Source organism: Akebia trifoliata, chromosome 7, assembly GCF_017979445.1.
Source record: "Akebia trifoliata isolate Shusen 1 chromosome 7, ASM1797944v1, whole genome shotgun sequence".
Taxonomy (NCBI): Eukaryota; Viridiplantae; Streptophyta; class Magnoliopsida; order Ranunculales; family Lardizabalaceae; genus Akebia; species Akebia trifoliata.
This window is the reverse complement of record NC_141381.1, coordinates 33,479,436-33,491,536: the sequence shown is the minus strand read 5'-3', so window position 1 is coordinate 33,491,536 and position 12,101 is coordinate 33,479,436. Positions and strand designations below refer to the sequence as shown.

Here is a 12,101-nt window from a genome sequence, read left to right as displayed (position 1 = left end):
CACACTCTCTCTCTCTCTCTTTCTATTGAGATCTCTCTCTCTCAATCAAAGCTTCTTCTTCATCTTCTCCTTCTTCTATTATCTCTTCTTTACTATGTTATTGCTATCTTAACTACTTATGACCAGCATTCCAAACTGCTTCGGTTGGACTTACAGAATAGAAGCCCATAGGGTCGTTGGCAGAGATTGGCTACAACTGCATCTCCCCATGGTTTGATCAACAATCGTCTTCCATGCTCTCTCGAGCATGGATTCCACATATCTTCATTCTGCATCCTTGCAAATATGCACATGCTTCTCAACCTTCACACACATATATAATTGATCAGGTTCGATGTCTATAAGATTTGAAATTTTGAGACATGTAAAATGTCAGCCATCAACAGGCAAAAATATTTTGACATGTCTAAGAAACAGAACAAAGAAAGTCATACTTGAACACTTCCAATAACAAAACATGTGTCTTTTGGCATAATTGAATGGAGAGAACATGATTCAATTAGACGACACCAAAACCTTTTTACAAACCATGAGAATGTAGCAAGTAATTGATCACTTCAACAACATAACGAATCTTTGTACATGAAAAATAAATCCCTTAAAAAACTCAGAAGAAATTTTTACAAACCATGCAAATAAACATCTCTAATTGATTCATGAAGGCAGCAACAAAAATCAAAATGCGGCCAAGTAGCCACTTCAGTGCACGCACACTCTATTTCACATTTATTTCAAACATTCTTCCATACAGAAATTTAAAAACTAACATATTTAAGAAAAAATGATTGCAGAGAAGAAGAGCTAAAAAAAGAAGGAGAAGATGAAGAAGAAGCTTTGATCGAGAGAGAGAGAGAGTGTGTGTGTGATATTCGCTCTATTCCTGTGATTTCTGTTGATCGAGAGAAAAGAAATATGGTTTTCAGTCAATCAAGAAATGAAGGGTTGGATTTTCAATCATTCTGTCAAGATGAAGGGTTTGGGTTTTCTGTCGAGACTCAAGAGAAATATTAATAGAAATAGAGAGTTAGTTTTATTTACAAAAAAAAAAAAAAAAACGATGGAGTTTTTTTAAAAATTCTAAAACTTATATTCTAATTTGGAATTAACATCAAGACGTATCTCAGCCGTTGTTTTCTCAAAATCTAACAAATGAGAAACATGGGTTTCTCATTCGATTTCAAAGACGTCCCTCGAACCGTCCCCTATATATATATAGGGAAATGTTTGGCACCCTACACTTTACCCTATGCTTTACCCTACGTGTTTTGTCCTACATGGGTTAGAAGTTTTGGAATGGGCTGATGTTTGGTAGGAATGATCTCTACAGTTAGAAGATCCTCCTCACTAAAAAATCAGCCCATTCTAAAATTTCTAACCCCAAGTTTACAAGTTGAAAAATCGTGGATTGTCAATTTTTTGTAAATCATTTTTTGATGCGGTTAAAAGTTTTGGAATAGGCTAATTTTTGGTGAGGATGATCTCCTTATCATAGAGATCATCCTCACCAAAAATCAGCTTATTCCAAAACTTCTAACCCATGTAGGACAAAACACAATTGGTAAAGCGTAGGGTGCCGAACGGGATCCATATATATATATATATAGGGTCAGGTTCAAGGGCCATATGAGAAAACATATGTAAAAACTTTCATTTTTAATAAAATTTTAAAATATGGGTTAGAAATTTTGGATTGAGCTGATTTTTTGTGAGGATGATCTCTATGATGGGAAGATCATCAAAAAAAAAAAAAAAATCAGCCCAATTGGGCTGAAACTTCTAACCCCATTAAAAGTGATTTAGAATGTGGACCGTCGATTTTTTACCAATTTTTATCACTAATTTGTAAATCACTTTTGATGGATTTAGAAGTTTCTGATTGAGCTGATTTTTCGTGAGGATGATCTTTTCTTCATAGTGACCATCCTTGCAAAAAATCAGCTCAATCCAAAACCTCTAACTCTTATTATGAAAAACGAAAGTTTTTTCATATGTTTTCTCATATGACCCTTGAACCGTCCCCATATATATATATATATGGGAAATGTTCAGCAACAAATATTTTGGCAAAACATTTTTCAAAACATGGGTTAGAGGTTTTGGAATGAGCTGATTTTTGGTGAGGATGATCTCTACGGTGAGGAGATCATCATCACCAAAAATCAGCTCATTCCAAAACTTCTAACCCCATCAACAATGGTTTACAAAAAATGGACGGTCCACGATTTTTCAACTAGTAAATTGGGGCTAGAAGTTTTGGAATGGGCTGATTTTTGGTGAGGATGATCTCCTCAGCGTAGAGATCATCCTCACCAAAAATCAGCCCATTCCAAATCATCTAACCCATGTTTTGAAAAATGTTTTGCCAAAATGTTTGTTGCTGAACAGGACCCTCTATATATATATAATATCTACTTTAGATGTCCTTGAATTTCTCACTTAAGAGCGGCATCACTCAAAACACACCTGAAATCATATCTTGAAGGAATCAAATGTTCACCTAAAAGATTGTTCGCAGACAATGACTTAAAATATATGGTTAGATTTGCAGGATGACTAAGATCTGATGTCCATATTTAACTATGTGGTCATTGTTTGATTGAGGAAAAGACAAAAGGACTGATAGGACCTAAACCAAGAAGGATATAAAATGCCAGGTGGTGGAGAGAGGGAAAATGAGAGAGTTTTTAGAGACAAATAGAATATGCAAAAAAGATGCCCTTGTAAGATTCCTATTGTTCGTTTAAGAGTCTTGCTTGAGTTTTCATAGAAGGATCTCTCTTTCTTCTTTTATCTCAAGCCAAGTGGTGTTAAGTGGATAGTTAAGACAAGGGGTTGTCCTAATTTGACTCCCTTTTTATTTATCTGTTTGTGTCAATAGAGAAGCCAACTTAAGAGAGGTAAGTGCACTCAACAGTCTGCTAAAGGGGTCCATCAACATTCAACAGTGTTGACACCTCCGTCACACGAAGTAGAAAGCTCAGGTATTACGCATCTGTCCACCTTGCCATCTTCAAATTTCTTACCTAAGGTCCACCAAACCTTGCCTTGAATACTCTCACTTACTTTGGTCTAAGTCCCATAGTTAGAGATGTTCATCACCGTAGGTGCCATTCAAAGCTTGGCTAGAGCGTTGTTGGCGTAGAATGCAAGTCATTGAGCAAATGAAGTCACAAAGTGGTTCTGGCATGACAGTTAACTGGGTGTCGACGAAGGATCCCGTAAATGCTCAAACGTAAAAAGTCCCAAATGGATCCGAAGGCCTTGCTATTGGTGTTGGCGCTAGCACCATGGGTACTAGTGTCAGCGCCACTAATATTGGTGCCACCGGTGTTTGGCACTAGTGTAGGTGCTTAACAACCATGTCTACGTGCTCTGTTGGCATACATACATCCTTGATGATGTACTCGAGATTCGTGTTGGCACTTGTACAAAACGCCTATCAACATTCTTTTAACTCATCTAAGATATTCGACTTAAAATATTTTTTCTATGATTATAATGGGCCCATTCAAACATATCCAACCCATCTCTGAACCATATACGATGATCTCATCAATAATTATTATCATTTGTCTCTTTTGGTGACTGATTGTTTTGGCTTGTTTATGGTCTGATCTGATTGGCTGGTTCGACACTGTATATTAATGCGTTTATCCAAAAGAGCAAAGCCATATGCCAATAGTTCTTAGAGCCTTTCTTCGATTCAGAAGATAAAATATCCACCTCTCCCAAAACTCTAAACGTCAAAATTCAGGTTTGTTTTCTACACTATTTTACTGATATTTGTTGCTATTTGAATTGGGTTTCTCGCCAATAGTGTCTTACATCTTTGCAAAATCAAAACATTACATGATCCCTGTATTATTATTATTATTATTTTTCTTTTCTGTTGTAAAAATGTAATTCTGGGTTTCTTTCAATTGTTTTGTTTTGTTTGTTTATGTGATATTGTCTTAAGTTGGGTGTTTGGATTTGTTTATTTTTATTTTTATGTTGTATAGTGGATTTTTTTACATGTTACTCTGGAATTTTTGTTCTTTATATTTGTATTATGGTATCTTAGCTCCACATAATCAATGATTGTTTTCTTTGTTGTTTTTAACCGTTTTTTTTTTTTTTTTTCTAATTTTTATTTATATGTTTACCACTATAGTTTGCTGTTCTGGATATTTGCAGTACATTACAGCTGATAGGAGTGTTAGATTCATCCCTGTACTGTACCATCATCCGTGGGCATGGTCCCTATATCTAAATTGTGATTCAGAGGATACAAATCTCGAAGACCATCCAATGGTCTGGACCTAGGGATGATTCTATGACTTTCCTTTTACTGATGGACTTAGAGCCAATACTCATAGTAATTCACTTTTGATTGTTTACAAATATTTGTCTTGTAGTTTCATTAAGAGCATATTCTTTTATGGATGGGTTTTGGATTTTTCTCCCTCATTGTTCTGTTTTATTGGGTTCTACTCCCCATCTTATTCAGAATTTTGATTTGATTTGATTTGATTTGTTTTTTTTTTTTTTTTTTCAAACAACTTTGAATTAGCCAGGTTTGATTCACTCATAAGAGTTCACATCATCAATCTTACAAAGTCGATTCAGAATTTACAAAGTCGATGCTATTAACAAATCATGAATAATCTCATCATCAATCTTATTATTATTGTTTTTGAATTGTGGGTTTTCTTTAGTTGGTTGTTTATTTTGATTAATTCAGTCTATATGTGTAACTTACAAATTTTAAGCTTCTATCATATTTCTTAGATCTCGCATTCGTATGTGATCCAGAAAATAAGGATCTTCTCACTTTCCTTATGGAATGAGATTGGTTATGTGAGATAGTGGAATGGAGAGGAAATGGGTAGATGGTTTGGAACCGGGACCAATTCTGCCTCCAAGACAAGTGGATAGGTTTGGATTTGTAAAGCAAGAACTGAACAACTCTCCTGAAGGCTTACCTAAGAGTAGGTCAGCCAAAGAACAAGAGAGGTATGTCTTTTATTTTTATTTTTTAAATTGGTATGCTTTTTTACTTTTATATTTGGAGTTGGTCTTTTAATAAGAATTGTTATGTCTCTGCCACGAAGATATATTAGAAGCATAATAGAAATTCCGTTAGGACCACTTTGGTAGTTCTTATATTGTTTTCTTTAAGGACTATTGGCTGTGATTATTAGCCAACGATTTAATTTAGCTTGAATTGACATTGTCAAAGGTCACCATGCATGATTTAGGAGAGTGTCATATAATTGTGAAGTGAAAATAACTTGTACCAACACTTAACCTAGGGTACGAGTTTTTCTACTCTCAGTAAAAGGATTTTAAAGGCAAAATATAGGGATATTCATTTCAAGCTCATATATTTTTGTACATTATCATCATTAAAGCCTTATCTCAAAATTTGGGGTCAGCTTATGTTGTCATTTTGGTCTCCCTCTCTCTTTTTAAAATCTTCAACTTGCATGTTCTGTTATTGGTCGTTTTTACGCACAACTCATACTTCTCATCTACTTTCCCTCAGTTTATCACCTATTGGGGTCTGTCCTACATTTTTTTTCTTCTACAAATGCATTTATTTCTAGCTATATGACCCATAATAATCTTATCGCCAAGTAAAATTGTTATTTATATCATATAAACAACTAGAAGAAAATTTTCAGGGTTTGCCAAGTCTTCGTTGCACGATTTTCCCTTAAATTCCTGTTTCTGAAAAGAGAGTGTATGCATATATAAACTTTTTTGATGAATGAAAATATAGAGATATAGGTGAAATGGTGAACGTATATCTATGGCATGACTAAAAGATAAAGAAATCTACCCATGATTAATGATTAAGGGAAATGCTTCGATGTCAAGAAAGGAAATCATTGATGTCATATGTCAAAGATTCAATTACATCATTTATGCGTGCATAGATTCAAACTTTGAAATACAAATAGAAGTATATAATTTCAAGATCTATGTTTAATGCCCAGAGTTTGTCCAGCACAAGTTAGCAGTTCTGTCATCTTAGAACCATGAGTCATAAGAGCTCCCTAGTTAAAAATGTGGAAGCACGGTTTGCAGAGAGAGGACAACATCCTATATAGCCAGTTTCTTGCAAATAAATGACAATTGCATGGTGCAGTGCCTTGGTTATTAACAATGGTACCTTTGCTTGTTAGTAAATGATTGTGGGCTTAGCACATGAAGAGTACCATTATCTGAAATATATCTTCTTTCTCCTCAAGTCCATTTTCTTTGCCTTCTTTTTAAATATTCCTTCCATGATTCCCATTACTGCAGTCATCTTATTTTAATTACATTTCTCCATTCCAGGCTTCAACCAACATCTAAAAGAAATTGGGATTTTCAGTCAGTTCTTGGAGAAATTTGAGATTCTTTCCTAAAATCACACATTTGTTAGTACTATATATTTTCTATATGTGTGTTAGCAAAATAATAATAATAATAATATTTTTTTACCTTCGCATTTCATTTTCACTTTTTAAAACCAAGTCATGTAGTAAATCACCACTCTCAACTACTTGAATCACTAATTTGTTACTGGTTAAAGTACATACTTAAAGTATGTTTTTGTCTTTTGGAATATTCCTTTGATACAGTATGTATATTTCAAATAATAATTAGTACTCACGTGTTGGTGTTATGAATACTGACCCATCTCAGGGAGCAAAGAAGGATTAGAAAGTGGAGGAAAATGATTGGGGTTGGTGGAAGTGATTGGAAGCATTATGTTAGAAGGAAACCTCATGTAGTTAAGAGGCGTATAAGAAAGGGAATTCCCGACTGTTTAAGAGGTCTTGTTTGGCAATTAATATCTGGAAGTCGAGACCTCCTGCTAATGAACCCTGGGGTTTATGAGGTACTTTTTCTTACTCCTCGGCTCAATAAACTTGGGGCCTGTGCAAAATTCTTGGCTTTTTAATATATATCTTGTTCATGTATGCTTTATATTTTCTAATGTTTTGAATCCTTCATAGAAAGGTTGAAAATTGATTTTGTTTTGATAGGTGTAAGTGTGAAGGTGAGGTTTTGATCCCGGGTATGTAGTATTACCACGCACAAACTTTACCACTTCACCTAGCACCTTCAAAAGGTTGAAAATTGATTACCAAACATAATCATTTGAATTTCTAAAATTTATTTGAACCAATTCAGTTTTGCAAAGTATGCAAACTAAGTAGATCTGATCTATTTTAATTGTTAAGTTGGATGTCAGTCATGATGTTCTTTTTCCAACACAAGGGACATAAGCACTTGAACCTAGTGCTGAGATTAGATAGTGCTACCAAGCATTACAATCCCACTCCATTCAACATTGGCTTTAAATCAATAAAAAATAGTTTTATTCGTAAATAAATACAGAAATCTGTTCTTGGTGTTTGGAATGAAAGTTAGAATTACAGATCACATTAGCACTATTTCATTCTAGTATGTCAAAAATGGAATTTTCAGCTAGAGCATTCCTAACCATTTCCTAGTTAGGTTTTATTTTAAGGGTTCTATTTTGGACAGGAGTTTCTATTTCTTCTTTTAGTGAGTTATAAGAGAAAAGCATATGGCATTCCATGATCCTCCATAAATATCCGTAATCTCTTGCTTTAGGAGATTGAACGAAGAATTTACTTTGCTATTGCAAGTTCCTTCTAAAGTTGAGACTCCATCAGCGTAGGTAAGTTAAGTGGTGACACTCAATTTCTATACTCCAATTCCCTTTATTTTCACTACTAAACCCAGCTACTAAGACCCTAAAAACTCAAATTTCTACAGCCCTCATCGGCTTCAATAAAGTCATAGCTTAAAATACATCCTACCTAAAACCCTAACCTTGAATGCTAATTTTCAGCTATTAAAATCTTGATTTTCAGCACAGTAGATCTTCTTAATTTACCCATTTTTAGCCTTAATCCTTTGTTCAAGCTAGTACCATTATATGTAGGTTGTCCCAACATCAAGTAGTTCATATAATTATATAATATGAAGGCACAGGTTTTCTAGAGCTACACTCCAGGATTCTTCTCAAGACAGGACTGGCATGGCTTTCTTTACATGTGGAACCTGCGCTGTTAGACACTGAGGGGTCGACTAATGATAAATCATGCACTATGAGTTGAAGCATCTAAAAGAGTGAGAGTGAAGCATCTAAAGAATGTGGATATGGATACATTATAATTAACAGAAGATATGATTTCTGACATAATTGAATGGAAGAACAAGATTCGTCCAGTCGACCCCAAATTTTGGGGGTAAGGCTTTGATGATGATGACCCAAATTGTGTAGTACTTGTTTTGTTGGTGCTCATCCCTAGTCTGTTCTTCTAACAACGTTAGTTTCCATCAAGGCCTCATCTTTTGTAAGATGAGAGTAGTATGTACTCTGATTCTCGAGTTGGTAAAACTTCACCGAGTGTGTTTTAGTTGATCACTAGTTGACGGTACTTGTATAAAGCTTGTCAGTGGCCCCGCCTGTTTGGCTACTGGTCAAGGTGCACTTTGAAGTAGGATCATACCTTATTTATTTATGATCATGGGTGCAGTACTTTGGATTTTTGAGGCTAGTGTTCTAGTTTATGTTGATACTCTTCTTCAGCAACCTGATTGTTTTCTTACTGCCCTGACTCCTGATCAAGTGGTGTTTGTGCTGTAGCAAATAGTGATATACGAGACATCGACTTCAGAACTTGACATAATACGAGATATTTCTCGTACTTTCCCTTCACATGTTTTCTTTCAACAAAGACATGGACCAGGTCAAAGGTCCCTATACAACGTTCTGAAGGCGTACTCTGTGTATGACAGAGATGTCGGATATGTTCAGGTTTGACTCCAACAAAACTCATCCTGATTTGTCGAATTCCCTTTGTTTTAGGTCACAACATAGTTCACTCTTTGATTTGTAGTTTCTCGAATCCAATTAATTTCAGCCTTTGAAATGCAGGGAATGGGATTTTTAGCTGGTCTGTTACTTCTTTATATGAGCGAGGAAGATACATTTTGGCTATTAGTTTCTTTGTTGAAAGGAGCCGTTCACGCCCCAATGGAAGGACTATATTTGGTAATCTTGTTATTTAAGTACCTATGGTTTCATTCGTAGGATGTTAGTTTACATCCACTTGTAATTACTTGTTATTGTATAATATAAAATTTGAATGTTTGATATTGCGTAATAGAGGGCCTAATGTCGTGTGCTCAACAAAACTGTTCTTTCCAAATAACACATTATTCTTGGAATCTCGATTTATATGTACCATTAGTTGAAGTTATTTGGCAATGGTCTTAGAGTTTTGTTACTCAATTTGAAGTATGTAATAGTGGATCTAGTTACAGTTCTGGATTCTTTCCAACACATTTCTGCACCATTCACTACCATATAATTCACCTTTCCATCTGTTCTCTTTTAATAATTGTTACTTTATGCTTGTTGAGCAGGTGGGATTGCCACTTGTACAGCAATACCTCTTTCAGTTTGAGCAATTGGTGAGAGACCAATTGCCGAAGCTGGGAGAGCACTTCTCAAAAGAAATGCTAAATCCAAGCATGTATGCGAGTCAATGGTTCATAACTGTTTTCTCCTACTCGTTCCCTTTTCATTTAACTCTTCGCATCTGGGATGTCTTTCTCTTTGAGGTTAGTGATCTAAGATTGGACATTGTATATGTTTTCCAGATTCTATTTCTCTAATTTTTATGCTGCACCATTACCAATGAAACAATATATATACACGGGTGACTTGTTTATTTGCTTTGGTCTAAGCTTATCATACTTATCTCAAAACTTGAGAGTATTTTTGTACAGGGTGTTAAGATTGTTTTTAAAGTTGGTTTGGCCCTATTAGCATATAGCCACCATGACTTAGTGAGTTTAACTGATCCCTGATATTCCTCTTAGAGCTAAAATACTGGTATAATTTGTACTTTGTCTGAAGATTTCATTTGGTTGATCAGATAAAATTACCTTTTGAGAAGCTCATGCATGCTTTGCGTAACTTCCCTGAGGATGCCATGAACCCAGATACACTACTTCCAATGGCCTACTCAATCAAGGTTTAACTCTCCCCCTCCTTACGTGCTGTCACTGTCCACTACTTTTTCTTCTTCAATATATATGCGTACTTTTTGCATCCTTGCTTTCATTTATGTTTCTGCTCTCGCAAGAATTGAATTAAAGCTTGATAAATTACATGCTTGTGTTTGAATAATTGTAATCCCAAAGATTCCTGTTGGCATCTTTCCTTCATAATAAGTACCTGTTTCATAAAAGAATAAAAAAGGAGTTTACCCAGCTGCAGCTATTTCTTTGTATTAACTTGATGGTGCTAAGTGAGTCGCCTTTCATGGCAACGGCTGGCTGAGATGTTATGGAGAAGCCAAATCTCTGTACTACATTTTGATAAAAGCCAATTCTTCCACTTTTCTAGAATTCCTATCATGTATTGGGCCTGAAACTGTCAACTTGACATCTTCTCTACTATCATGTATTGGGCTTGAGAGTACATTTTAGTGGATTCGCTGGTTTTCTATTAGTATTTGGTACTACATTTTGATAAAAGCCTGGAAGAATCTTGAGTTCTAGTACATAAAAACTATTGTTTCTAGTGGAGTGATGGACACCTGTACACACCAAAATTGCTTGTAAACCTGACACTAGGAGTGTCTTTATTCATGAATGTGTATGTGCTTGTTGTATCTCTGTATTGTATGTATGAAACATAGAGTTCTTGTTAATGCCATTTTAGTGTAACATATATGACATGGCAATGCACAGATAAACATCACAGACGGATTTTTTTGGAAAGAATTGATTCAGGATTGCACCCATTGTCAGCACCTAGAAAAGATATTAGTTTGATATGCCTTACTAAACTTTCTCATCTCCCTATGTCTTCTAGTTTTCTATTTTCCCCCATTTTAAAGGATAGGCAACAAGCACATAGTAGATTCATTATCTTAATATTTTGTTCTTACTTACCAGGGAGCAAACTGTACATTAAATTATCTTCATACAAAATTTTCTTATAATTGCATAATTGCTTACTTGTTGATTATTTATGGATTGTAAGGATAGATATAGTTGGAATGGAATATTGATTAGAATCAAGTCACCCTTTTTTTTGGAGGTTGTGTGCTTGGTCACTTTAGCACAATTGGCACCTGTGCCTCGCAACCGGGTAATACTACGATATGCCGTGCAGGCACGATCGTCAATCTGGATAGACCAAATGTTAGGCCACTGGATTTTGGTTGCTACCAAAAACTGTCCATTTGGTGAATGCTATCCAGAGCCATCTTTTTGACAATAAAATTATTCTGGAAATGGTCCAAAATCAATGGATGAATTAGGCAGTCATATGACGCCCAATGTGTGAAATGATGTCAATTTCAATTTTACTTGGATGTGTGTACAGAACCATAGATGCTTTTCATTGAGATACGAGCGAGAAGCATCTATGGTTCTGTGCACACCAACGTGTGAAACGATATCAATTTCAATGTTACTTCAGCACGACTCACTTGTTTTTGGTTAATTAATAGGTATCCAAACGTTTGGAGGAGCTCAAGCAAGATTACGAGAAAAGAACGCGAAGCCAGACTCAACCTGCAGAATCTAGTATGAAGCAGCTCCAAGATTTAAACAGAAACAATCGATAGTCAGGCATTAAAGATGCTTATTTACAAAAGAGAGAAATGAACATCACAATGCACATAGTCAAAAGCGTAGAACAGGATCCGATTCTTGTATTCTTTTACTCATCAATCAATTCTCTTAAATAATTAAGTGTATTCCAGATGGTTTGACAATGATTTCAATCGACGCACACATATGTTGTTACCACTCATTAATATGAAATTTGATTAATTTGCCAATGTCCAAAAATATCTTTCTGTGATTTCTAGAAATACATATCAAACAAGACAACCTAAAGAACAAGGATCTGTATTAGATTTTCTATGTTTGGGATCCAAATAAAGTTGCAATGGTAGTGGAGTTGGCATCTACTCATCTTGTGATAAAGAAGGAATCCCTCTGCAGGAAAGTTCTTGTTTACTTTTTCAATATTTGGCTTAAAATGATTGTTATTTAATTATTAATTA

The 12,101-nt window shown here is 35.1% G+C and overlaps 1 protein-coding gene and 1 long non-coding RNA gene across 6 annotated transcripts; one reads left to right on the top strand and one right to left on the bottom strand.

The window, feature by feature from the left end:
- Positions 1–3,565: 3,565 nt before the first annotated feature.
- LOC147399276 (uncharacterized) lies at positions 3,566–11,865 on the top strand. 4 transcript variants are annotated; one of them, XM_086448774.1, is made up of 9 exons: positions 3,566–3,754; positions 4,771–4,995; positions 6,676–6,871; positions 8,657–8,827; positions 8,948–9,064; positions 9,439–9,636; positions 9,805–9,864; positions 9,954–10,052; positions 11,541–11,865. In XM_086448774.1, the coding sequence occupies exons 2-9, from the start codon at positions 4,853–4,855 to the stop codon at positions 11,655–11,657; spliced, it is 1,101 nt and encodes a 366-aa protein (XP_086304900.1). In that variant the 5' UTR covers positions 3,566–3,754; positions 4,771–4,852; the 3' UTR covers positions 11,658–11,865. The 4 variants fall into 4 exon arrangements, with proteins under 4 accessions (XP_086304900.1, XP_086304899.1, XP_086304901.1 ...); XM_086448773.1 differs by having other exon boundaries at positions 3,567–3,754; positions 4,795–4,995; XM_086448775.1 differs by lacking the exon at positions 3,566–3,754 and adding an exon at positions 4,497–4,682 and having other exon boundaries at positions 4,795–4,995.
- LOC147399277 (uncharacterized) lies at positions 5,920–11,656 on the bottom strand. 2 transcript variants are annotated; one of them, XR_015180117.1, is made up of 3 exons: positions 11,520–11,656; positions 9,964–10,255; positions 5,920–6,338 (listed from the first exon to the last, which is right to left on the bottom strand). It is a non-coding gene; the product is annotated as an uncharacterized LOC147399277 (long non-coding RNA). The 2 variants fall into 2 exon arrangements; XR_015180118.1 differs by having other exon boundaries at positions 11,112–11,542.
- Positions 11,866–12,101: the final 236 nt, after the last annotated feature.